This window comes from Cheilinus undulatus, linkage group 20, assembly GCF_018320785.1.
Source record: "Cheilinus undulatus linkage group 20, ASM1832078v1, whole genome shotgun sequence".
NCBI classification, from domain to species: domain Eukaryota; kingdom Metazoa; phylum Chordata; class Actinopteri; order Labriformes; family Labridae; genus Cheilinus; species Cheilinus undulatus.
This window is the reverse complement of record NC_054884.1, coordinates 22,293,400-22,320,903: the sequence shown is the minus strand read 5'-3', so window position 1 is coordinate 22,320,903 and position 27,504 is coordinate 22,293,400. Positions and strand designations below refer to the sequence as shown.

Here is a 27,504-nt window from a genome sequence, read left to right as displayed (position 1 = left end):
TTAAAATTTAAAATCTAGTTTAAAAACCTAGTTTCACCTTAATACTTCACTAAGGCCAAATTTGATAATGTATTTGATAAATACCAGGGAAGAACGTCTTCCTTTAGAGTTAGATGTATTTTATGTTGCCTTTGTTTGGTGATATGCACATGCGTGCATGTTAAGGCAGCCATTTTAAAGTCCATGCTCTGCAGCTCTGTGCAACCTTTTGACCTGTATATCCCCCTTTCACTTCTCCTCTTCCTCCCCAGTGGAGCCAGAGTTCAAGTACGTGGGCAACATGCATGGCAACGAGGTGCTGGGCCGTGAGCTGCTCATTAAGTTCTCCCAGTTCCTGTGTGAGGAGTACCGGGCTGGAAACCAGCGGATCATGAGGCTGATCCATGACACCCGAATCCACATCCTGCCCTCCATGAACCCCGATGGATACGAGGTGGCTGCCAGACAGGTAAAGTGCATCCTGAGGATACATGTGAAATGTAGGCTTCTATAGAAAACCAAGGGCAAGGGTTGCATGCAATTGCTTTGTTTTAACAAAAATATCCACATTTTCAGTGACCTGTTCTCACCCGTGTCAGAAAGTTCCTTAGAAAAACTACAGAAACCTTTAACTTAAATCACAAGGAACGTGTCTGACTCCTTTGAATAACAGCTTATATAGCTTATAAACAGTATGCTGTATCTGTGGTTCTTCCGCTGTTTTCTAATGTCTGTAATAATCAGATCTATCTGAGCCCCTTGTTTTACCTTGGGGTCAAAAGTAATTATATAGCACCTGAAACAAGAGACATACATGCAACCCCCTTTAAAAACAAACACATGCACACAATCTTTTCAAGACTAATTATATATCCTGAGGACGCCATTTCCAAGCGGCGGAGCCTCTCTTCGCCACTCAGACGACACAAGCACACAGCACTATAATTTCTTGCATCAACAGATGTTGGGATGCATTAAAGTCTGGGCTTATCATTTCCAAGCATCCAAGAATTCTAAGTGTGGATTTAGGATACTGATTTAGCTTTAAAAGATTATTCTGGGCAGGGCAGAAGAAGCTAGCAGCTCTGAAAGCCTGTAATTAGACACTTCTGTGCTTTGAGCTTAAACCAACATCAGAATGCTAACATGCTCACAATGATATAGCTAATATTTATTTAGATGTTAAAAAAGGTTTCATGTTTACCTTGCTCACCAAGACTTGAGGACTTGTCCCAGATGCACCCCTCCGCTCCAATCAGGATACATGTAACGTCTGTTTTCAGTGCCAGCATTTGCCAGTCTACGTAGAGCAGAGCGATCCAAATGGCTGGAAAAACATGCAAAGTAGAGTTTACATTAGTCAGTATGTATCAGTCTTTGAGCAGGTTTCACAGGCAGATGTCAGGCATATAAAAATATTAACGGCCAAAATGTCCAGCTGGAAATAAAAACATTACTATATAAGTAAATATCAAATAATTACACATTAAATATTGTGTTACCTAGAAGTTCTATTGCAGGAGTCTTTCATTTTCACGACCCACTTCCTGTTTGGTGCTGGGGTTGTTTATCTACGTAACACAGCACATGGCCAATTTAGGTGGTGAATATTCATATGAACAATGTGGATGGCGTCAAACAAAGAAAATTTTGGACGGACTCATGGTAGTAAATCACCAAAATATTGACATCACATTCCGTGCTGCAGCACATGCACCAGGCCACCGGTCAGTCAGTGGGTCACAGAGCTACTATGGCGCCATTGGCAAAGAATAGTTGACTTGAGATGAAAAACCACAGAATTTTACATGATCATGCATCATTTACAGAAAACAAACAATTTAAAGTCCTTATGTACTCACCCTAACCTGACATGCCAGATGGAGGTGGAAAACCTTCCGTAGATGTTGTTTGGGAAAGGGCAGAGCTTTTGAAAAAAAATTCAGAGGGTAATTGGTTGAACGTTCTGTCTGTCACATCTTTATGGGCCAATCAGAACAACAAAACAGGTGACATAACTACTACTGAGGTGCACCACTACTGAGGTGTAAACTCCATAGAGAACTGCGTAACGCAAACTGTAGACATGTCAGTACACGACTTTTGTCGTTTTTGAAAAGAAAACAATTCACTGCTGTTCTTTGTTCTTCTTTTAACGAAGAAATTTTGTCAAGTTCTGATAAAAATGACGCTATAGCAGCATCCACGCTAATCTCTTCCGCCATAATTGCACGGGCCTCTTGTCGCTGCTTGCTTACGTCATGACTGCCACGCCCCAACTACCCCTCGATGCTGATTGGTCCTGTCACTTTCTAACTGGGCCCAAACTGTTCAGATGGGAGCTTTGCAAGATGGATTCACCAGAGAGAAACAAGGAAACGGGGGAATCCATCAGCTTTACAAGGTTATACTCACCCATGCCAGAAGAAAAAAAAAATCATGGAACAATGTTGACATGAATGACAAATCAAACTAAAATGTGTTTACATACTCTTCCTGCATGAACTTGTAGTTCTCCTGTGATCTTGAGTCTGCAGATGCTCAGGGCTGCACTGCGCTGGGCTCCAGGCATGTTTCTGATGAGGTGGTGAGGTCACTCGCCATTAGTCAGAGCAAGGCGCTGCACAGCCGTAATGCAGGACAGGCGGAAAAAGTTGAATTTGCAGGTCTGAATGCAGGAAACTGGTGATGGGAATTTAAGCTCTTTTTAGTGATGTGGATCATTTGGCTCAGCTCACCAGGAAGAGCTGGCTTATTCAGCTCCCAAATAGCTCTTCATTTGTTATCATTTTGGCTTCATTTGACCAAATTTAGCAATGACATGACGTATGAATGATATTTGTGCTGGTATTTCACTCCGGTTGTGCTTAATTTTTTTAATCAATGAAAGCATCGTATTATCATTTTAAAAATATACTGTCCCCAAAACACCTTGCAGGGTTGATGATATCTACTCACTGGTTTGGCTGTATGACACACCTGATATGAAACATCAAAGTTACAACATTAAGTATGAGTTCTCAATGCGTGTTTGCCTGTGGTAGTGTGGAGAAAAGAACATCCCTACTAATAAGATAAGATAAGATAAACTTTTATTGAGCCCCCGTCGGGGGAAATTTGGTCATCACAACAGCTCAGCAACAGCGAAGTAGGAAATAAAGTGAGCAAAACAATACCTGAGTACAATATCAACAAAATTAGCAATACTAAAAATAACAATAATAATATAATATTTACTTATTGTAAATAGCGTACACCTTCGCTTGTGGATGGACAAGACCAGATTATAAATAAAAACACACACAGTGAGTATGGTATTGATGTAAAAGAGGGAACAAAAATTCCAGTAACTAATCACTCACATAACACACATACATGCACAAAATATATAAAATAATAATAGTCGTACTAATAATGATGTAAAACAGCTCTCAAAAGGATCGGACCTTTTTGTTAACATAAAAAAGCTGGCTCTTTGGACCGACTCATTCATGAACAACCCATCACTACATGAAATCAAACTAGACATGGAAATGATACTGCTGTTTCCTAAGAGAACATTTTCCTAATACAAGACTTCCTTCTTATTTATTTTTTATTTTTTAAGATTTTTTTTTTAAGGGGCATTTGTGTGCCTTTATTTGATAGAGGAGGATAGTGGATAGAGTCGGAAATAGGGACGAGAGCGGAGGAGAGAAAGGGCCTCAGGCCAGATTTGAACTTGGGCTGTCCGCGTATGTGGGGCGTGCCTTAAACCACTAGGCCACCTGCGCCCCATTACAAGATTCCTTAACACAGAATGGTGTTCTTTCACAGTAAAATTTAAAAAATATATTTTTTCCTCTTTTTAGAAGTAATTTTGAATATATATTACTTGGTTAAAGCAGCTCAAATTTAGGGTGAAACATGTTTTTGCTAACTTACATAGCCCAACCTATGTGGCTGGGCCCCAGAAAGCCCTCCACTTCATCGCCATGACCCTCCATGAAAGGAAATAGACTGATTACTTGTATTCGTACACCACTTCTTGAATGTCTGGTGTGCTTTGCCATTGTACAGTCTGAAGAGCAGCATTTCTTGCAAATGTAAATTGTAAACTTTGAATTCAACACACTTTACTTGATGTGACTTCATACTTGGTGTAAGATATATAAAGTGAACGATTTCAGATAAACCTGATAACTTACAATGCATAAAATACATTTTGATTTCCCCCTGTTGATGGTACAACGCTTAAAAAGGGATCACCAAAGTCATTTTGATTCGTCACACCATTATATCACAGCTCTCAGGACATTTTTACGAATACATGAAACTGTTTGAGATCTAAGATGATATCCTTACCAACTTTCTTTATATTACACCCAAATGACTCAGTAAAATCCTTACAGTATACATCATGTGTGCTTACTATTTTACCCAAGACACAGTCCCTTGGAATTTTACCTTGTTTTTGTAGTTTAAATGTCTAATAAAGGTTTTTTTTAGTTGGGTATTTGGCATATGTGTGGAGTCAGAAGAAACAAAGAAGTCATTGTGAAGTAAAGTTTATGTCTGGAAAAATAACTGCTAAAAATAATTTACTGTTGTTACACTCGATCAATGGAACACCAGTTCTCCTTCCAAGCAATATGAATTCAAAGCTTTTAAAGCTGTAACAAAACCCCCAAGAAGCCAAAACTGAATGATTGATTCTTTTCCAACAGGGTCCAGAGTTCAATGGCTACCTGGTGGGTCGAGGAAACTCCAGAGATATTGATTTGAACCGGAACTTTCCTGACCTGAACGCCCTCATGTACTACTACGAGAAGACCAACGGAAGAAACCACCACCTGCCCCTGCCTGACAACTGGGAACAACAGGTCTGTGTACAGCCACGCTTATATTAACGTGTGGGTGCCAGTGTGTATTCATGTTTGTGCCTGTATGGAAGGAAGGTGGGATCAGATGGATGAGTACATTTCTCATGCTTGTGTGAGTATGCTTAATATTTGAAAATGGAGTTAAATAATGACCATAGCTGAGTTATCTTGGCTTGCACATTATTTACACAGAGATTTTTGCACTGGATCAGGTCCCTCCTCAGTATAAAGAAACTGCCCATAAAATTAAACAGCTAGTAGGAAAACTAAATGGTTCAGTAGGCTTTCTGTTCATATTGTATATATTTGTGTACCTGTGCAGTCTGACCTTTCTGGATGGGTGTGTTTGCTTACAGTACTCAAACACCCTATACCTCCTCACATAAATATTTTGTTCTCTGGGTCAAACAGGCGCCACTCTCTTTTGTCTTTGCATTATGATACAAGAGGGCAAAGGGGCAGCTGTGCTCATTCCAGATTTTGGGGTGGAACAAAAGTGCAACAAAAAATACCTGAAGTATCTCCCAAAGCATACGCAGGGTACTCTTGGCACTGTCTATAAAGATTTAAAGCTTCAGCTAAACATTTTTGTCTTTTTGTCACCACCATGAGAGTCTGAACTGACCTGCTCTGTGGTCTCAGAGGGTAGATGTTATCTGCTAGCTTCATATGAGACTGCATGTCAATCTACAGAGTATACAAACCTGTAAATTCAGTCGATTTCACCTCTTTGTTGCATGTATTGAAGGATTTACCCTGATGCAGAACTGTTCCATTACAAGCATTAGGAACAAGTACAAGCAATAATGACTTACAAAGCATTATAGCTAAATCTGACACTTAAAGTAGATTATAAGAAGTTCTACTGACAAAATGGATCACGTGTAAAATAAATGGAGGTGTATTTATGCCGGATATAGCTGAGGAATTATGTTTTGGAGTTTCTGGTCTGTCCATCCGTACGTACAGTACATCCTTACCTTTGTCTGTCAGATAGAGCAATTCTTGTGATCTTGAAAACACTTCTTTAAACTTCTTCAAATGCCTACTCTGACAAATGAATGAAATGTAATATGGTGGTCAAATGTCAAAGTAAAGGGCCTCATGCTCATTCCTTGTGTTCTGGTCCATCATGTTAAAGTAAATATCTCAAGTATGCTGTGGGAGATTTTCTTCAAACTGTGCAAAAACGTCCACACTGACCAAAGGATGGACTGATTACATTTTGGAGGTCATATTTCAGAGGCAAAGGTCATTAAGCATTATGTTCACCCCTGCTTATGAGCATGTTATCTCTGGTATAATTTGAGGGATTGTCTTCAAATTTTGGACAAATGTCCACTCTGACTCAAAGTTATAGTGGTTCGTTTTTGGCAGTTGTTGGTGAAAGGTCAAGGTCATCAAGCCCTATGCTCTATCCCTTGAGTGCGATGAAAAGTCCTGCATCTGGTTTGGTGACATGCAAAAACGTTCAGCTGCGGGTAGAAAAAAATAGTTTTATGATTTTGCATGTAAGAGCACAGGTACCAGGTGAAAAAAAAGAAGGCTATAAACTAATGAGTACCATTATTTTTACATCTAGATAAGGGAATACTGTCAGGAGCTAGTTCCTTGAAACTTTGAGGTATTTTCAGGTACATTTTCCCTCTGTTACCTTTTTATTATCTTGTATGAGGACTTGTTCTTTGGCAAATGTGCTGTAGGAGAGAGAATCACTCTCAAAGAGCCTATGTGGTGCTCTGTTGCAAGTTTTAAGTTTTATTCATTTCTTTTCCAGTCCAGGTTATACTATATATAAGTGGGCAATTGCTTCAACTGAAGCATGTATTCATTGATGTATTTATGCATGCACGCATATATATATAATTTCATACATATCTACAAATGTAAGAGAAAGAAGAGGCACCATTGTAGGCTTTTTAACTGGTGCACCTGTGTGCACAACCAAGCACAAGCCTATAAATATCAGGGGATATGCAGTAGCCTAGCTGCACAGAATCTGAAAAATAAAGCACTCTAAATGAAAGTGAGTGGCTGTATGTAACATTGTGTTTAGGTCAGGTGACACTCTTTAATTAATTGGTCTGGATGAAATGGGAAAAATTGCAGGTAATGCTTTGGGTCTCAGTTCTGAGCTCTTCGGGTGCAGGCAGATGCAGGTTTCTAAAACTGGGCCTATGCAGGACTGTGATGCAATGTCTCTAGAAAATGCCTTTTTCACACTTGCACAAAATGCCTAAAAATTTCCAAAATTTACAACATAATATTTTCAACATGAAATTTTCCTGCTAGCTTCCTACATTTTTTCCTAAATTGACTGACAGGCAGACTGCAGGTAAACCTTCTGTTGTGAGAGACAAGAGGGAACAAGCAAGCCAAGGAAATCTACAGGTAGGTTACCCTGAAAGTTGCACGTGTAAAAAGGGCTTTTGAAGGATTTTCTTTAAACTTCTCACAAATGTACACTGAATCAAGCATAAAGCAGTGAGATTTTCAAGGTCAAAGTCACTGGGCATCATGTACATCTCTTGCTGATAAAGGTTTGTAAGAATCACACTACCACAAAACCACCTGAGCCCTTCAAGATCGCTGTACTTTCACTTTCCAGCAATTGTATATTTTGCTGATATGTGGCTGCCATGTGGTAGTTGTAGTTTACTTGTAAAGTTCTTGTGAAGACCTTTGGTTTTGCATTGATTTTTGCGCCATCTGTGGACAGAGTTGTACATTTGATCACTTGTTGATCTTGTCCCTTGCTTGTGTTAGTTGCGGTAAATAATGGAAAATGTTCTACCTAAATTTTCTGGATACTGGTCTCTTTTCTCATACAAATAAATAGGGTGGAAATGAGAAGCCATGTTCTGCTTCATACTTATGAATTTATTTATTAGACTATTCACTATTTTTTGTAAAATATAGATGAGTTTCACTCTTATCTTATCAGTAACTACATTAAAAAATAACATTTTAAAGCACATTATACACCTGTAATAGAGCAGATTAGAATAGATAAATAGTGAATGTGTAGTTCAGTGCTTTAATGTAAATACAATACACAAAAATTTTGTAGATGACTGTAAAATATCTAGTGGACTATAAATGAGTGGTAGAGTCCTGCTAGATGTGTTACTTTCTATATGAGACCACTGACACCCATTTCATACATTCTTTACTCCTTTAAATATTTCAAACTTGGCATAAACACACTAAACGCTGCATAGTCAGATACTGTACATGTAACTACATGTCCTTTATAAAACTATAAGAAGCACACACCTGCATTACACTGTGAGGATAAACTATGTCTATTAATAAGAAAATACTCTGATCTGTTGCATCTGTGGCTCAGTAGTACATGGCTGCAGTCTGTTTTGTATCTCACTGTGCACTTAGTATTTCAAATCACTTAATTGAAATATGGAAAAGTTAGGATGAAAGCATGTGCTGTTAAACTATGGGTGATAACTGACAGAAGAGAATATTTTAAGTATAAAGGTCAGGTCCTTGAGGAAGTCCCAACTACAGCTGTTTTATCTTCAGCAGACACAAAAGAGGCTTCGGCTTTCAAGCTTAATATTCACAAGGTTTTTTTGTACATTTTCTTGCAGTTTGGTAATTTATAAAGACAGGGTAACATTAAAGAGAGGCCAAAGAAGGTTGAATATACAATGTGCAAGAGTCCCTGTTTTCATGACCAGATTGAGCATATATAAGCGTAACGGTACTTTGCTTAATCATGTAGCCACATTTTATGGACAAAAGTATTTGGCCACATCTGTTAATTATTGGATCCAGGTGTTTCAATCAGACCTGTTGTGCCAGATATATAAAATCAAGCACCTAGCCATGTGGTCTCCATTTACAAACACTGGTTATATAAAATGAGTCATTCTGAAGAGCTCAGTGACTTCAAGCATAGTGGGATGCCACCTTTGCAATAAGGTGGTCCATGAAAGTTATCCTTGCTAGATATTCCCCAGGTAACTAAAATGATATTAATATAAAATGGAAGTGTTTAGGAACAACAGCCACACAGTCATGTAATGGAAGATCATTTAAAATCACACAGTGGGGTCAGTGACTGCTTTATGTCGCTGTAAAAGTCAACAGCACTCTGCTGATTCCACAACTTAAGAATAAAAATCTTCCACTGGCATTAATGTAAGCGCAAAGACTGTAAGCTTGAGCTTCAGCTGTGAAGTTTGGTAGAGGAGAGACAACATTACGGGGCTGTTTTTCAGGGTATGGGCTAGGCCACTTATCTCCAGTGAAGGCCAATCTTAATGTTTCAGCATACAAAGACATTCTGGACAATGCTATGCTTCCAACTTTGTGGTAACACTTTGGGGAAAGCCCTTTTATATTCAAACGTGACTGTGCCTAAGTGCACAAAGCAAGGACAATAAAGACATGGTTTAATGGGTTCAGTGTGGAAGAATTTAACTGGCCCGCACAGAGCCCTGACCTTTACCCCACTGAGTACCTTTGGGACGAACTGGAATGGAGATGCACCTTTGGCTGTAATCACAGCACTGAGTCTGTGAGGATAGGTCTCAATCAGGCTTGCACATCTTGACACTGCAATTTTACTCCATTCTTCTTTGCAAAACTGCTCATGGCAAGAACAGCCCTTTTACAGTCCAGCCTCAAATTCTCTATTGGATCAAGATCTGGGCTTTGACTTGGCCACTGCAGAACATTAACCTTGTTGTCTCTAAAGCATTTCTGTGTTTGGCTGTATGCTTTGGGTCATTGTCTTACTGGAAAATAAATCTTCTTCCAAGCTGTAGATCTCTTGCATACTGAATAAGATTGTCCTTAAGGATTCTCCTATATTTTGCTGTCATTTTACCATCTACTTTTACATGCCTTCCAGGGCCCACTGTCAAGAAGTATCCCCACAGCATGATGCTGCCACCACCATGCTTCGCAGTGGGGATGGTGTGTATGTGTCCAATAATAGCGTCTTGTCTGGCCAAAAAGCACTATTTTGGTCTCATCAGATCACAGAACTTCCACTTGACTATGGAGTCTCCCACATGCCTTTTGGTTTTCTTCAACAGTGGCTTTCTCTTTGCCACTGTCCCTTAAAGCTTTGACTGGGGAAGAACCCAGGCAACAGTTTTTATATGCAGTCTCCCATCTCAGCTGTGGAAGCTTGTAATTCCTTCAGAGTAGACATAGGTGTATTGTTTGCCTCTCGCTAGTCTACTTGAATGGTCACTCAGTTTGTAAGGACCACCTGATCTAGGTAGATTTACTCACGTGCCATATTCCTTCCATTTCTTAATGATGGATTTAACTTAACTCCAGGGTATGTTCAATATCTTGAAATTTATTTTGTATCCATCCCAACTTTTACTTTTCAATAACCTTTTCTCTTAGTTGCTTAGAGTGTTCTTTTGTATTCATGGTGTAATGGTGGCCAGGAATGATGATCAACCAGTGACTGGATCTTCCAGACACAGGTATCTTTATACTACAATCACTTCAGACACATTCACTGTACTCGGCGATCCCCATTTCACTAATTGTAAGACTACTAGCGCCAGTCTCTTTAAAGGGGATGTAGCTGTAATGAAACAGTATTATTGAGACACTCCTGAGAGAAAGAGGTGATACATTTCTTAAAAACAAGCATTTAGCTGTTTCCAGTAGATTTTTTACAAAGTTTACAAAATTATAGGTAAGTCAAAAGAAAAATAAGTTTAACATGTCAATAAAACCTTTTTTCAAGCAAGTTAACACCATCTATTTTTTTTTTTTCTTCTTAATTCATCCTTTGGGTCTCTAGTGTTGAGAAACCTAAAACACCAGTCTTCCCAGTCACAGTCTGCCTGTGTACCCACATGACTGCCTCCTGAAAGGCCAACACAAAAGAGTAACTGTGCCACTGTTACAGATACTTCATTCATGCCGCTCAGGATTACATTCTCACAGGCTACACATGTGCAAACCATGCTACATTTTAATGAGCCGGTTCATGAAGCATCATGTTGAGGAATGGGAACACTTCTTTTCTTAGGAAGATAGAAACTGTTCCATGATAAATCACACAGCAAAGTGTTCCAGTAAAGTTGTAATTTTCATGCATGATTCCTCTCAGGAATCAATTTCAAAACTTTCCACCTCCTACACGGCAACACTAGGGGCTTTTCAAAGCCCTGCATACCGCAATTCTACAGCCCCTGAAAAACACCATGAACCATTGATATTTGTTTTCCTCTGACAGTGTTCAACCTAACCTTGAAGTGCCTATAAATTAACTTCTGAAGGATCATGAATGTCCAGATTTTTGTGTATTTGTCTTGAAGCTGTCACAGTCTGGTTGGTATTTGAGTTTTGTAACACTAAGACATGATTATCCATGTGTATGTGTGAGGTTGTGTGTGCGTCCCTCATATGTAAGGCAACACCATAGTGACAGCTCTGACTTCAAAGCTTGCACGAGTGTATATAAAGATCTACAGACAATAAACACCTCAAAACAGAAGTCCAGCTTCCAAAGCTGCCTTCAAGGCCAGTAGCCTGAGATTGGCTTGGATTATCTTCCAGCTGGACCAGACTGTGTTTATTGTCCTACATACCTCATTCAAGGAGAGGTATTACCCCTCAGCTCCATGCGTGATATATGGTTAGGAGCATGTGAGGATAGTTAATACTGTCAGAGACAATAAATAGCAGCCTGAGCTGGTATTGAAAGATTTAAGATTTATGTGGTATTGCATGTGAGGCATGGGCATTGGAGTAGGGGGAAAAGTGGGGCTGACTACTCAGGGCTCCAGTAGTGGAAGGGGATGTCGGTAGTTTTTATAATTATGAGTACTGAAGGAAGGAAAGTTTACAAAGAATTTGTTGAAGGAAGTGTATTAGGAGTCTAGATAAAATGAGATGCAGTACGTTACTAAAAACATCATCTTCTCAACATCATCATCTCACTCAAAAGTGAAAAAAAAGCCACACAAAATCTGCATACAGTAAAGCAGAGAAACAAAAAATGCATCCAGATAAGAGGCCAGGCAGAGAAGCCAGAAGTTTTGGGTGAAAGGAAAACCAGATGTGGTAAATCTACTTCTGTGTTTGGGGAATGTCTGGGATGAAGAGCAATGTCAGTAACCAGACAAGAGTTTCACTAAAACATCAGGAGTACTCTATGGACTTTATATGAAATAATTTCACACAAATTAAAGCTGACAGTTTTCAATACAGCCCAGTTCATGTGAAAATATGCTAACATACCAAATGTAACAATGCTTCTGTTACTAGTGCTGCCAGTACAGCTGTAGGTGTCTGCAAAGTAGGCCTAAGCCAGTCTACCCACCAGTGTGTTACTATAATTTCCCCCAAAATAAATTTATTTTTGTCTCTGTTAAGGCTGCCTTTACAGCAATGATATGTGATATTGCTACAACTAACAACTATTGTTTTAAAGTGGAAAAATCAGTGAATATGTAGGTAGCGCTGAATGTATATTTAGCCAAAGGTCGCTGGTGGAGAAAATTAAGCATTTCATTTAAATGATTTGTTTAATGAATTGTTGAATCAGATCAGATTTTGCTTGTAGTCAACTAATATCTTCGGCTTATTAATCCATATTCTGAGTTGCAACATAAGAAACCACATAATTAACCACTTTTTCTTCTCAACTGTGTTGAACAGCTTATTTTTTTGGTACTTGATCCTTTTTCTGACACATTAAGTCTGAATTATGCTCACGTTACAACTACTGTAGACATGCGCATTCACAAAACATAATTCTCTTAGCTTAATGAATTTATCATAACTATATAGCTGACACAGCTGACATGGCTAAAGCTAGGTTTACAAAGCTGCTACGTTAGCTATGTAGCTTCTTATACCTACATAGCTTAGCAGTCTATGAGAGTGACTGTCAGAGATGTTCAGTCTGCAGCCAGACTGTCTTGATGAGAGAGGAATGAGGCTCTTTTGAATGAATCACCAAATATTTGACTATTTAGGTCAGCTCTCCTTCAACATGGAATAAAACAGGGTTTGTGTACCACTATGAATCAGGGAGAGGACTGATAAAATGCAGTGAAAGCTAGCTTAGCTTATGCTTTGCTGGATTTTATTTCAAAAAAGCAGTGAACTGCTAGTGCCAAGTATGTCATTATTTTAAGCTAACAACAATGGAGCAGTGCAGTTTTACATAAAACTAATTTTATGATTTAAAGTTAACTTTTTTTGTCAGAAACAATGTTAGCTGCACTTCAAAATACTTTTAGCAGACAAAGCATGTTAAAAATGGAGTTGATGTTAGTGTAGCATGTTCCTGCATTCTAGCTTGAGTGTCATATTTTCAAAAAAGAAACACCAGTGAGTACACCATCACAGTAAGCAAGAAACAAGTCTGCTAAAAATCATTTTTCAATTAAAAGTTAGGATTTTTTAAAAATAAACATCAAAATTCTTTTTAGCAGTGAGAGCATGTTAGCCAAAATGCTGGTAATGCTAATGTAGCTTGTTCCTACATGCTTAGTTTGTTTTATTTTTTAAGCAGTGAACTGCTAGCAGTGAGTGTACCTTGAGTTAAGCTAGATACACATGGGCAGAATTAACATTTTTTTAACAACAATGCTAGCCACTCTTTAATCTTTAGCAGACAAGTCATGTTAGCCAAATGCAGGTAATGGTAGTGTAGCTTGTTTCTCCGTGCCTAGCTTAAATTTCATATAAAAACAAAACAAAACAGTGAACTGCTAGCAGTGAGTGTGCCATTAGCTTAAGCTAGCAACATGTACGCAGTGTTTGCTCATCACAAAAGTAATGATTTTTTAAAAGTTTTTATCAACAATGCTAACCACACTTCAAAGTGCTTCATAGCAGTCAGAGTATGTTAACCAAAATGCAGGTAATGTTAGTGTAGCTTGTTTCCACATATTTAGCTTGATTTTAATTTAAAAAAACAGTTAACTTCTAGCAGTGAGTGTACCATTAGTGTCAGTAAGCAACATGTAACCAGTGTTTGCTTATTACATAAATGCTAGTGTATCAATATAAAGGTAAGAATTTGTATAAGCAATGCTAGCCACACATCAAAGTACTTTTTAGCAGAAAGAAAGCAGATTAAATTAGTGTAGCCTGCTCTTTGGTGCTGCGCTTGTGTTTTTGGGGGGTTTTCCTCTAGTCATTTTGTGACAGAAGTATGAAAAATTATCTTCACACTGAGTTAGTAGTGTGGTTAAGTAATAATGAGCACAAATCTCAAAGGGAAACCCATGTTAACCAGTACACAAATCTTGCTTTCACAATGTGTTTCAAGAATGTAAAAACTGTGTTTTAACAGCTCTAATAGGATTTACATTGACTGTCTTCCACAGGTTGAACCAGAGACTTTAGCAGTCATTAGATGGATACAAAACTACAATTTTGTCCTGTCGGCTAACCTCCACGGGGGAGCTGTGGTAGCTAATTACCCATTTGACAAATCGAGAGATCCACGAATTCGAGGGAGAACGACGTATGCGGCCACTCCAGACGACAAAGTCTTCAGAAAGGTGCGCAGCAGATTCTAAACTCTTTTCCAATGCTACACACATCTGTTTTCATGACTTTCTAGAGTGTTTGGTGTTTAAAACATCTGGATGACTGGGCACATGTGTTTTGTGCATGATGACAGTTGGCCAGGACGTACTCGTTTGCTCACAGCTGGATGCACAAGGGGTGGAACTGTGGGGACTTTTTTGATGAGGGGATCACCAACGGTGCCAGCTGGTACTCTTTATCTAGAGGTAAGCAAACACTTTGCTCCTTAGCATTATATGAGTGCGTTTCTTACTGTTTTGTGTTTAACCTGTTTTGGTAACTGACTAAAGCTTCTAAAAGAGACTTGGGGATATTTTTGGGACTGAAGGCAAAACAAACCATTTTTAAAAACCTTAATGCATGGTTCAAAGAAGCTAATATATTTCTTGTTAACTTACTGTGTGAAAATGCATCCCACTAAAAATGACCAAACTTTGTTAAAGTGGATTTCTTATCTGAAAAATTACCCATTATTTGCAAAGAATAAAAGTGGTTTGATGCTAGCTTTGAGCTATGTTGTGGAATTACTCATTGCCCCATGTTATCTGAGTTGATCATAACATTTTCAATCTTTAAAATTCTGTCAGATGTTACCTTGAATATGCTTTTTGCATCATTTTGTGCACCTTTAAAAAGTCAGCTGAATACAAGCAGAAAAAAATATCTGTTTCAAACAATATTTCTTGAATTTGCAAATATGTTCTGCATGATAATCTTAGCAAATAAACATTTTATGTTTTGAAACCCCAACATAATTAACAGAAGTAAAAAGAGCACATTAGGTTTACACCACACTAATTCCATCCATCATGCATCCATCTGTCCATTATGTATCCCATTTGAGAAAGAAAAGACTGTGCTACATGCAACTATCCTTAAAATTAAGCCTGGGTTTAGAATTGATTCCTGGTCATGTCACATTATTCTGAGAGATCAAGTTGGCTTTTCTGTGGCACTTTTTCAAATGTGCATGACATTGGTATCAGTCAGCTCATCTAAGTTTGTGCAAGAAAATATCTAAGCGTTTCAAAGCATGTCAAGGCCACCAGCCACTGGCACAGACTTCAGCATGTGAGGATTGCGAGGCACTCGTTCCCACTGTGGTCATGAACTCTGTGACTCACTCTGAGGCCTCTGCTGTACTCTCCTCTTGACTTTGACCTCTTCACCTGATGTAACCTACACCAACAGCTGCACTTCCACTGACCCTTTAAATAAGCTGCTCAGGTTGGCAAAATAACCACATATGTCAAATGTAAAACTGCACGTTTTGTTCTCTATGTATTTATTTTTAATACAAGTCATATGCTGTCATCTGACTTAATTTTGGAGAACGAGGCTGTAGCTACGGGCGGGGCTTAGTTTTACTGGAAACCAGTAGCAACACTGGAAGCCCCTTGGAAATTAAGACACTAATTGTTGAAGTATTGGAAGGGGAATTCTTAAAGGGATACTTCAACATTTTGGCAAATTCGCCCATTGCCATAATCCCTATAGTCTTAGTAATAGGTTCGTTACCTTCAGTTGTCGGTGCAAGCTATTTTTAGATCGGCCGCTGCCGAGTTCGGACCTGCTGTGCCAACTCAATTTAAGCAGACGGTATTCCGGCTTTCCCTCACCAAACTCATCAAATACACAATCCAACAACTCCAAAACGCCCTCGTGGACAAGTTGTGACCTGTACATTCACCACCACCAAATAATAACGTATAATTATGTAACATTACGACACATGAAGCAAATACTTGGAACTATTTCTTGAGTAAACCACTGGGCGGAGTGACACAGTGCAGTGTAGTTCCGGTTTTGCATTTAGCTTTAAAACATCTCCGTCTCGTAATGTTCCATGATTATTTCATAGCGTGGTGAATGTACAGGTCACAACTTATCCACGAGAGCGTTTTGGAGTTGTTGGATTGTGTATTTGATGAGTTTGATGAGAGAAAGCTGGAATACCGTCTGCTTACATTGAGTTGGCACAGCAGGTCCGAACTCGGCAGCGGCAATCTAAAAATAGTTTGCACCGACAACTGAAGGTAACGAACCTATTACTAAGACTATAGGGATTATGGCAATGGGCGAATTTGCCAAAATGTTGAAGTATCCCTTTAACCATTCTTGCTCTATGTAAAGTACTGTGCAGAACCTTTAGGCATGTTTGGGCAAAAAAATTGAGGCTGAGGTAAGGCGTTGATGTGGCGAGTAAGCTGCCTTAGGGCACCACCAGGCAGGAACTAGGACTGAAATAAACCCGGTCATGCTCTGGATGTTCTTGCATAGGGAAATAATCTGTTGAAAAAGTAGCAAAGTCTACACTTTAGGGGCAGAGTAAGGTAGCTGTGGTGAGTAATCACGGCCCAGGGTAGCGTACGGATGAGTACTAAGGTTTCCACGAGCTCTTGGTTGTGCTGTGAATGTCCCAAGGGCCTGAAAATAGCTTGCAGACTCCAGACGTATTACCTGGGGTGAAAAGGCCCCGGGCAAAGAGATGCTGTTGAGCTTGACCTTGGCTGCATATTTTAACCCATTGTAAAATGGTAGAAGGAATGCTTGTATGGACTGACTTGGTTTCAGCTAAATTTCAGTGATGAATTCACGGTCACTAGAATGCATAAAGAACTGATACTAAGAGAGGGCATCAGCATGTGAGAACACCCTTTGGTAGAGATTTAAGCTCCAGTGAGAAACTTTGAGGGACCCCAGTGAAAGTTTTAGCTTTTCAGAGTAAAAGTTTTTTTTTTTTTTTCACCAGAAAGAAATATCCTGCCTACTTTATTGTCAAGTGCATCACTCTTCTTAGATTTTCTCCACAGAGAATGCAAAAAAAAAAAAACCTTTTCCGCAGCATATTGTTTAATATTTTAATATCCGTCAGAAGTTTCAGACATTGTAAATTACGACATAGAAATGTCCAATTTTTTATTGGCTTCTTCCATAACCAGCAAAAACTCCTCACTGGAGCTTTAAAATCAACTTGTACTGACATCAGATAGCAGGAGGGTTTTAGGTGCCTGTTTAAACTTAGGTCGCCAGTCTTTAGATAATCCTGCCCTTCAGATTCTCTTTTTTTTTTATATTTTTGTATCTGTTTGGAGAGAGGGGATTACTAGGCTAAAACAAAAAAAGCTGATACTGCCTTTATAAAATGTACAACCGCAGTTTGACTGTCTTTTAATGTCCTCCAGTATGTCTGGTCTTGTAGCCATTAAAAAGCTTTTGCTCTGTACCTACTGCCAGTAATAATAAATATGTCAAAGAAGTTAACAATTACAATTTAGCCTTTATTTGTCCACCATAAATTTCATAGACGTGCTTTGTGGATCTGTTATGTTGGTTTGGGGGAATATTAATGTCATTTATTGGTATTGGCTGTCTATAGACTATGAGAAGTTCTATGAATACTGGCCACTTTCAAGTCACAGCCTCCACCATGCTTCACTTGGTTTATGAGTTAGAAAAAAAAAGGTCTTTGTTGTAAGATCTGATGAATATTTACTGTAATGCGTTGCCATTGACTTCTTGGAAGCCACACTGCACCAACTTCTTAAAAAGTGTCTGGGCATGTTTTCAGTTTCAGCTCAGTTAATCTATATCACCAGCAATAACAGCACCCACCTCTTTGTTCTGGGAGTCCTGGTCAGGGCTGGTCTGGATTATATTTTTGGGAATGTGAATCCTTTTAAGCTTTTCGGTTGAGTCATGAAAGCTTAAGAAATAAACGCCCTCAGTTGCTATTGGTATGAGCACGTTATGTTTACTTTAACAGCTTCTTTTGCTCCAAGTGTTATGTCATGGTCTATGAGGTCTCCTATGAACTTTCCCTCCCTGTTTGGATTTACATGCATTCTGTTTTTTTTAATTAAAAAATAGTTTATTGCAAAGTTTGTGTCCAAATAGATCATTTAAAGAACATGAAAACAGCTGAACTGAGACATTTTCTTTGAGGTTTGAAAGTAAAGAGTAAAGTCTAGTGATTTAAACATTTGTCTGGAGATAAGAGCTACAACTACAGCATAGCAGTGGTTGGGTCAAGAAGAAGGGCTGGGGTGGTTTCTTTAGTAGTGAGACTGAGAGAATTCTCATTATTTTAAGGTGTTATGTGCATGTTTTGTAGTAAACGTTGGATTACAGAGCTAGTGAGGTGTATGGGAGTCCAATTACATAATACACACCTTTGTTCAACAAAACCTGATCAGTTTACCCTTGACTTAGAGGGACATTTGTTGCTCAGAGTTCCTTGAAATGTCACACTTTTAAGATCAAACCTACAGATGGACAACCCAAAAACCTACACTGTACGACAACATTAGTCCACCACCCTTCGGTCTCTTGGTGTATTACCAGGGATGAAAAGGACCAGACTAGAGAGTTCCTGTTGAGCACGACTGTGGCTGCCTAGCGCCCTACATGCCTCAAACTTTGGTACATTTTAGAGGAGATCTTTTTTGCATTCCTGTCAAAGACAAAACTCTTTCCAGCACAGAAAATTAGCATTTTGAGTTTCCTTTTGTATTTGTCAGCTATAAAGCTATAGATACAACATGATGGAAAAATGATGTGTCCTAATAGAGAGGATTTTTATCACTTTCCTCATCTTTAATCTGCCAAAACTGCTGTACTTCTCTGCAAGATAGTTTATTACACATTTATGTTGTTCTTGGGACACAGTGTTGATCATTTAAATTTATGGTATGGGGAGGGGGATATGTGGGCCCTGCTTAATTTCATGAGCTGACTTGCTTTCACTCTTTTACAGATGCTTGATGCTTTTCTGCTTTTCCAAGCATCATTCCAAGAATCTTATCCTCTATTATCATACCCTTTAAGCATTTTAGAAAGGGGGCTGATAAAGCAGCAAAGCTGTGTTAGAAAAGCTGCCTCTTAGAGCTAAAAATGTGTATTTCCTGTTTTAAAGATCTTCCCTTAAATCTGAAGTGACATGTCTTTTCCTTTTCTGTTTTTTCAGGCATGCAGGACTTTAACTACCTATACAGCAACTGTTTCGAGATCACCTTGGAGCTGAGCTGTGATAAGTTCCCTCCAGCGTCAGCGCTGCCCAGAGAATGGCTGGGAAACCGGGAAGCGCTGGTTTCATACCTTGAGCAGGTAAAAAAAAAACAAAAAAAAAACACTCATTTTTTGGTTAAACTGTAGGGCTACTGAGTCCAACCAGAATCCCAGAAATACACCAATCAAGAAATCTGACCAGCTAGAGTCATGAGTGCAATCCTTGGCTTCTTTTATGCTATTGGCTTATCCTCCTTGGATAATGAAACCTTTAATTAGCTACAAGAAAGTCAGTGTAATACAAGCAAACTGACTTTCACCTTTTTTGCCAAGCATGAAAAGCTCTCTAGGATTAGGAACAACATCTCCTTTATCCTGAATTCTCTGAGTGCCAAGAAATACAGTTTCCCCGCTAATAATAGCATTACTAGCAGCAGTCATCCAACAGATTGAATGAAAGCGCCTGTAAATACTGCTCAGCATTTGTTAACGGTTTACATGCTGCAGACCTGTGAACCAATTATTAGAAATGAAAGTTAGAAATATTTTGCAACACAATTAATACAGCAATACAGGTTAAATACAGTTTAGAAATATCTTGGAATGCTGTTTTTATCAGGAGTGTCTGCTAATAACTTTTAGCTCCTCTTTCCCAACACCAGTAGCTGAAGAAGAGGAGTGTTTAAACACAGCCAAAGCAAGTGAAGATTTTGAGAAATTGTGTTTTGTTTCAACGCAGTAGTGTCGACATGAGTTGAGCAAATGACGACAAAAAGTGTTCAAATGTTACAGCAGACTCATGAGCGACGCAAGAAGTGCCAATAACGTGATGCAGCATGTAAACACTGCTATGCTGCAGAGCTTGAGACACCAAAAACATGGAAATAACATGCATTACATACAAGAATTAAATTAATACATACACTGATAATATCGGTTTCATTATAATCTGAAAACATGAGGACAATTGTAACAATACATTCTCATCTGTGACCAGCACATATCACAACCAATGTTTTAATCTCTTAAAGAATTTAAAATTATTTTAAAAATATCTAAAATATAAAAAATGCTTTAATTTAATACCTTTTAATACATTTAAACTTAATGTATCATTTTTTTCAGGTGCATCATGGGATAAAAGGCATGGTCTTTGATGAAAACAACAACCCCATCGGTAACGCTGAGATCTCAGTGGCAGGAATCAACCATGATGTGACCAGTGGTGAGATGGGGCTTGGGGTTGGAGGTTCTGTTGACTGTAAAACAGATGTGTTTGTCTGTTTTACTTTATTTTCTAACCGCAGAGCTGAGCAAGAGAGGAATTAATTGTTATAAAAGACACTCTAATGTACTTACCTTTCATAAACCTCGATTTAAAAACAGAAAAATTGAATTCAATGAGTAGTCTTGTCATTATATCTATAAAAAAGGTTCATCTCAAATCAGTGTAGGAAAAACATACTTAAGAACATTTACACATTCAAAGTGAAGAAAAGGTAAGTTAACCCTCACTTGGGCAGGAAAAAGCAGCCCTCTAGTGGCCAGTGAGGTAAATTCACTTAAAAAAGCAACATGCATAAAAGCTTTCCAGTATTTTACATTTACTCAGTAACTATTCATCTTCGATTCAGGTGTAGTTAGTTGAGTGTTAGAGCTTTTGACATTACTTGCATTAAAAAATATTCACTTTACTTCTTCAGTTGATATTTACAATATTAATTTTCATTTGCTTATAAACTTAAGACATTTCAAACCTGTATTTGGCTCATGAAACAGGTAGAGTTTTAAGTGATAAAATCAGGTTAACATATTCCTGATTCAATATTAAATGGAGATTTTTATTTATTCATTTATTTCATTAAAAGGGACCATATACAGTACAGATTTTCTTTTTCATATATACATTGCATGTTTTTGGGCTTTTATACACATTTAAAAGCGAAGGAGCAGATAGAGTGGGAGAGTGGGAAAAGACATACAGAAAAGAAGCCACAGGCCATACTTGAACCTGGGCTGCCTGTGTAGTTAGGCCTAGCCTAACTGCAAGACCATCTGGGCCTCCTGTGTAGAACTTTTAGGCATATGTGGGCCATAATTAAGGCTGAAATAAGGCAGGCTGGAAGGAGGATTGACACAACTCCAGTTGTGCTCGGGATGTCTTTGCATAATACCAGGGGTATGGGAAAATAATCTGTTAGAAAAATAACAAAGTCTACACCTTTGGGGTGGAGTAAATGTGGTGAGTAAGTATGTTCTAGGGCAGTGGTTCCCATGGTGGGGGTTGTGAGACAGTGGGGGAAGCGGGGGAGGGGGGGGGGGGGGGTCATGGGATGGTTTCCCTAAACAAAGAGATAAAATATATGATTTCAAATCAGATAAAATTTCTATAATTTAAAAAACATTGTTAAAATGAGTTCAAATTAAAAACAAAACATAGTTATTAAGTGATATATGTGCTTAAATGCAAGTAAGAGTAACAAAAAGTACCTGAAATGCAAGTTTTGTTAATCATGCTTTGTACACAGATGCTCTTTTTTGGGGTGTCACGAGCTGAAAAGACTGGGAACCCCTGTTCTAGGGTACCATCCAGCCAGGTAGTAGGGTTGCCATGAGCCCCTGGCTGGGCTGTGAGTGTCCTAAGGGCCTGAAAACCGCTGGCAGTATCCAGGCATATTACCAGGGGTAAAAAGGCCCAGACAAAAGAGATGCTTGAACTTGCTGAGCGACATATAAACCAGGTGACACTTGACGCTGGTTGCCACTACACATCTTCTCCAGCCCTTGGTGATGGCAGGTCGGACCCCACAGTGAATCCTTAGCATCCTTTATACCTAAAACCTATGCACAGTACTGTAGAGAAGTACACACCTAGAGTCAGCTGACATTTGCTTTAATTTGCCGCTGTATAACAATGGTGATATTGGACCAAACTTACCTTCTTAAATATTAGATATGTAAATATTTAAATATAACTAAGTGAATATTAACTTTAAAAGCTCTTGTGAGGAACTTTTGGATTGTGTTGATGTTGGCTGGGAATCTTTGCCTTAAAAACTGTAAAGAAAGTCTGTTTAGGCAAGATGCTGCAAAATACTTTGCCTGCCACTTTAAAACCAAAACCGGTCCTGTCGTTGATTGTTTTGCTTGTGTTGCTTATAAAGATGCCTCGGTATAAATATTAGTCTAATATCCAACTAAAAACTCCTTACAGGAGCACTAAGGAGATTTTTGCCTACTTTTACTTTTTGCCTTTATCCACAGACTTTAATTTAATAAAAGTGTTTGGATACTTTTAATAGAAATGATTAAAGAATTAAGTATGAAATGTTTTGATTAGATAAATCATGTTTTCCTGTGATTGTAAATTTCCAGGGGTGGATGGCGACTATTTCAGACTTCTTTTACCAGGCACCTACACTGTGACGGCATCTGCTCCAGGCCACGTCGCCTCCACCAGCACCGTCACGGTGGGACCAGCTGAGGCCATACAGGTGTGTTACTAGAGGGTTTATGGACTGGGCGTCATAAAACAACAATATAAAAGCTCACTGACTCTTTTACATTAGAAAAAGCATACTTTAGGTTTTCATGTCTATCTATTCCTGTAAACTGAAAACCCACCTCACCACCCACACCTCATTATTCTTCTCTCTCCTCTCAGCTCCACTTTTACTTGAAATCGGCACCAAAACAAAACCTGAAAGTGAAGCCCCACAACGGCAAGAAGAACCTCTCCTCTCCTAAGTCCAGGTTAAAACTCGGCCCCAGATGAGACATGGACTAAATTGTGAAAATTTCTACACAGAAGATATATACATAAAACACGCACCAGCCCACACACATACACAGACAAATTTTGGAGATATAATTGACCGTAAAAATGTCTGTTATTTTATCATTTTAGTCCTATCATTGTGTATTTCAACCATCTGTGTTTTGTTTGTTTGTTGCTGATAAATATAAGCGGTGTGTCTGATTTATTAGTATTTATGTAACAGCATTGATTTGTATGAACACAGCTATACTGTATTTGTAAAGGACGTTCCTGGTTTATAAAATTTGATGAAACTGAAAGTGAAATAAAAGGATGTGTCAGCTGGTGATATTTCATCTTTGTATTGTGTTTGATTATATTTGATCACTATTGCTTGGAACAGTGGGTCCCAACCATTTTTCCTTGGAGCCCCCCCTACTCGTTTCAAAGACAAGCTGAGCCCCCCAAGACCTGAACGAAAAGTCATATCGTCTTATTGTTGCCAAAAATCAACATCGATTTCAGTGTTTCATTGATAAAACCCTGAGGAAGTTTTTTTTACCGGAAGACCATTGTATAAAGCTGTTTATTAAGTGCGTCATCATGATTTGACCCCAGGTTAGAAATCACTGGCTTAGGATTAAATCAAAAGGAATTCTCGCCTCTCCCTTCTTTTTCCAACATAAGAAACGTCTCTGTAGCCAAAGAGTTCTGGTTTAGTCTCATCTGACCGAAGGACATGCTTCCAGTATGCAGAATCTCTCTCCATGTCATCCTTAGTGTACTCCAGCCTGGATTAAAATTGTGTCTCTTTTGCAGAAGAGGAGTTTTTCCTCAGTCTACAAGCTCTTAGTCCATTTCTGTGCAGGTCTCTAGTGTTTGTCTTCTTTGAGACTATAACTCCTGACTTGGCTAAGTCATTCACTAGAGTCTTGGCAGTTGGTACACACCTCTCACTAGTTTTCTTTCCAGAGTCTTTGAAATCTTCTTACCTTCTGCCAGGCTTGTTCTGTACTGTGGATGGATGGCCCTCAGCTTTAACCTGATTTAACAGGTTTTAAAATGACAAAGTTAAAGCACACCATTGCAGAACAGTGGATTATGTTATGGCTCAGCAAAGAGCCCAATTGTAATAATTTCAACCCTGATAGTTTTTGTTATTTTGTGCAACAATTTTGTTTCTGTGTGCAAAGTACAATAATGTAAGCATCCTAAATAATACTAGGATTTGTAAAGCTGTGTTAAGAACGTCTTGCTCTGTTAAACAGCACTTGGGCAATACTAAATAAAATTTTCATTGTAGGGCTAATAAGTTCATCCTCAACCATAAATCTGCCAGAGCTAATAACAAATCATAACAGGATTCTACAACACAACAACAAATAGTACCAGAGCTATTAATGACATTTTACTTTTAATGTAATGAGCCTTGTAATGAATAATCCCAGTACTACGGTTTTGTTTATTGTGATGTGAGCCAAATAAAGCAGTGAAATATTTGCATTTTGTCCACAAAACTTGGATTTTGAGATGTGCTACCTTTGTTGAAGCTTTTGATCAATTATTGGTCTTAGTCTCACTCTAATCAGTGTGATGAGTAACTAATAACAGCCTAAGGCTGTGTTATTCAACCCTGCTCAACCAAAGAGCCAAATTGTTGAAAAATATCTTTGTAAGAGCCACAATCTAAGAGGTGAAAAGCGGCAAATTGAGTTACAGTGGCAAAAGAAATAAGTTAAAGGTGGCAAACTGGTCAAACAGCAGCAAAAAGTTGGTATAACATGCCAGAAACTGAGTGATAAGTGGCTAAATTGGGCAGAAGGATGCAAAGTGGGTAAAAAGCAGCAAAGAGTGGCAAAAACTGGGCTTAAATAGGTGAAAAGTGGCAAAAAAATTCAAAAGGGGGGGGGGTCAAAAACTGGTGAAAAGGGGAAAAACGGAATGTAAGTGGCAAAAAGCAGTAAAATGGATCAGAATTGGTAAAAAAAAAAAACAAAAAAACAAAAAAAAAACAGGAAAGAGGGGGCCAAAAATGGCAAATAAGGGCAAAGGAAATATATATATATATATATATAGAGAGAGAGAGAGAGAGAGAGAGAGAGGTTGACAATTTAAGCCAGCTGTACCAGCATGGAAACAAACTGAGGTCAGTTTTTTTTTCAAACTGATTTTCTTGGGGAATAATATTAAAATTAAGACATAAAAGGGACACAAATCATCACAAAAGAGCCACGTGTTGAGTATCCCTGGTCTAAAGGAAACAATGGATGGCTTACTAACAGAATTTTCCAAATCTCAATCCATGCAATACAAAAACTGAACAGTTGATGTCACTGTTGTACAGGAAAAGGGACAACGATCCTCTTAAACATTTAAAAGGGAACCCTGCCTATTCAGACATATTGGGGATATTACAAAAACAGCTGATATTTACAGTCATACATATTGGCTTGCTTATTGGCATGGTTAGAATTATTTTGATAGTGAAACTGAATTAAAAGGGTCACAATTTAGTTTAGTGCTCTATGTCACTCATTATATGCCAGCAGGTTATGGTGCTGTTTTTATCTCTCAAAATGTCAGATGAAGCTCGGTTTTACTGTTACTGTTAAAAAAATGCATTTTACCTGAAAAGTTTAAAAAAAGTAAAAGAACACTTATTTTATTTACTGTAGAATAACACATTGTTTTAAAAAACAGACCATCAGTAAGAGGAACAGCTCAGTTCTTGTATCTGTATCAGTATCACTATATCAGATATCAGCAAAAATCCAACATCATGCATCTCTAACATTATTTTGTGTAAAGAAATACTCAAGATTTCGATGTTCTTTGGAAAATTTAGGAAACTAGTTTGCAAGTAGGCTGCATGTTATCAAAGGACAAATAAAAAAAAAATCTGTTCCATCGTCACAAGTGTCAATACAACTGTTTTACACTGCTTGAAAATGTTAAAAATGTGTAATCATTCAGATTAATAAATCTGTAAATGCTGCAGTGGAGGGATGCGGAAAATTTCTGATAAATGCAAATATGAACAAATGTAAATATACTGCACCAGAATTTCAAACAATGTATCTTTAAATAAAACATTATTACAGTAAGCAATTGAGATTAGTCAACATCAAACCCACTGTCACAGTAACCATAAATCACACAGTAACTGACATCAGCAGTGCAGTAATCTACGATAAATGCTCACAATAATTTCCTTTCTCTGCCCGCTCGAGCTCTGTCACAGCTGATGTTTCTCAGATCAGACACAATGAGCTGATTGTACAGCAGCCGATGTGTTCTCCGCATACAGAGCATTATAGTGACGATCAACTGGCAGCCAGTACTGTGAGACAACAACAGACCCACATACTGCTCTTGAATGAAAAGTGGTCACTGTGAGAGGAGACAAAGCCAACGTTCATGCAGGGCCACTGATCTGGAGTTTTCTCAGCTGTACTGTGTGTGTGAATGCAGTGAGTGTGACAGAGAGACGGCAAGCACTCGTATTTGTGTGCAATTAGTTCGCCTAAAGTGGCGTCAATGAAGCCCACCAGTGGGCCCACAGTGTCACACATCTACTGCGACTGACTCAGGACTCAGGGTGAGATTCTACCGGAAACAAGCACCCCAAATCTGAATAAAAAAGAGCACCAAAGGTTATCTTTGTAGAAACTGATAACTTTATGGTTTTTTTAAAAAAAATCATTATTATTTTGGAAAATGACATTAATTTGGAAGCCCAGTTCCACCAAAGAAAAAGAAAAAATGTGAAAGTAAGGCTATTCTTGAAAAAAAAATCATAAGTCATAATTATGACTTTTTATCTCATAATTATGAATTTTTAAGTCAGAATTTATGCTTCTTATCTCATTATTATGACTTTATTATCTCATGATTTTGACTTGTTGCTACATAATTCTGATTTAAGATTATTTTTTTAATTGCTTATTCCACATTCTTTTTTTTCAGTGGCAGAAATGAGCTTCCATATGTTGAACATTAGTTTGTTAAATAAATATTTTAAAAACAATAGTGAAAATGACAGATTTTGAGGTTTTTAACTGTACATAAACCACTTCTGTATGTTTTCCACTACATTGTTTTTAGGTCTGGATATGATTCTTGTGCGTACGAAAGTTTTGCATGTAGTTCAAATCCAATGGAGGGGCTCTAATCAAGGGCTATTGTGAAGTCAGTCTGCAATGCACACATATGAAAGTAACTATTATACAATAAATCTCTGGTACTTTGGAATTTTGTGCAAATTTTGGTGAGTTCTGGCACCTGTTCAAGGCTCAGAACATTTTTCTGTCTTGAGAAAAATAATTATTCCTCATCTTTTAAGAGGGCTCTTGC

General features: G+C 38.3%; 1 protein-coding gene across 1 annotated transcript in view; it reads left to right on the top strand.

The window, feature by feature from the left end:
- The window catches only part of cpn1 (carboxypeptidase N, polypeptide 1), a 29,797-nt gene extending 6,292 nt beyond the window's left edge, over positions 1–23,505 (top strand). Inside the window, exons 2-9 of the mRNA XM_041815657.1 lie at positions 252–448; positions 4,686–4,841; positions 14,183–14,359; positions 14,482–14,593; positions 19,354–19,493; positions 20,520–20,619; positions 22,770–22,888; positions 23,059–23,505. Of these exons, the coding sequence (XP_041671591.1) occupies positions 252–448; positions 4,686–4,841; positions 14,183–14,359; positions 14,482–14,593; positions 19,354–19,493; positions 20,520–20,619; positions 22,770–22,888; positions 23,059–23,169 (1,112 nt within the window). The 3' untranslated portion in view covers positions 23,170–23,505. The remainder of the gene's footprint in view (positions 1–251; positions 449–4,685; positions 4,842–14,182; positions 14,360–14,481; positions 14,594–19,353; positions 19,494–20,519; positions 20,620–22,769; positions 22,889–23,058) is intronic.
- Positions 23,506–27,504: the final 3,999 nt, after the last annotated feature.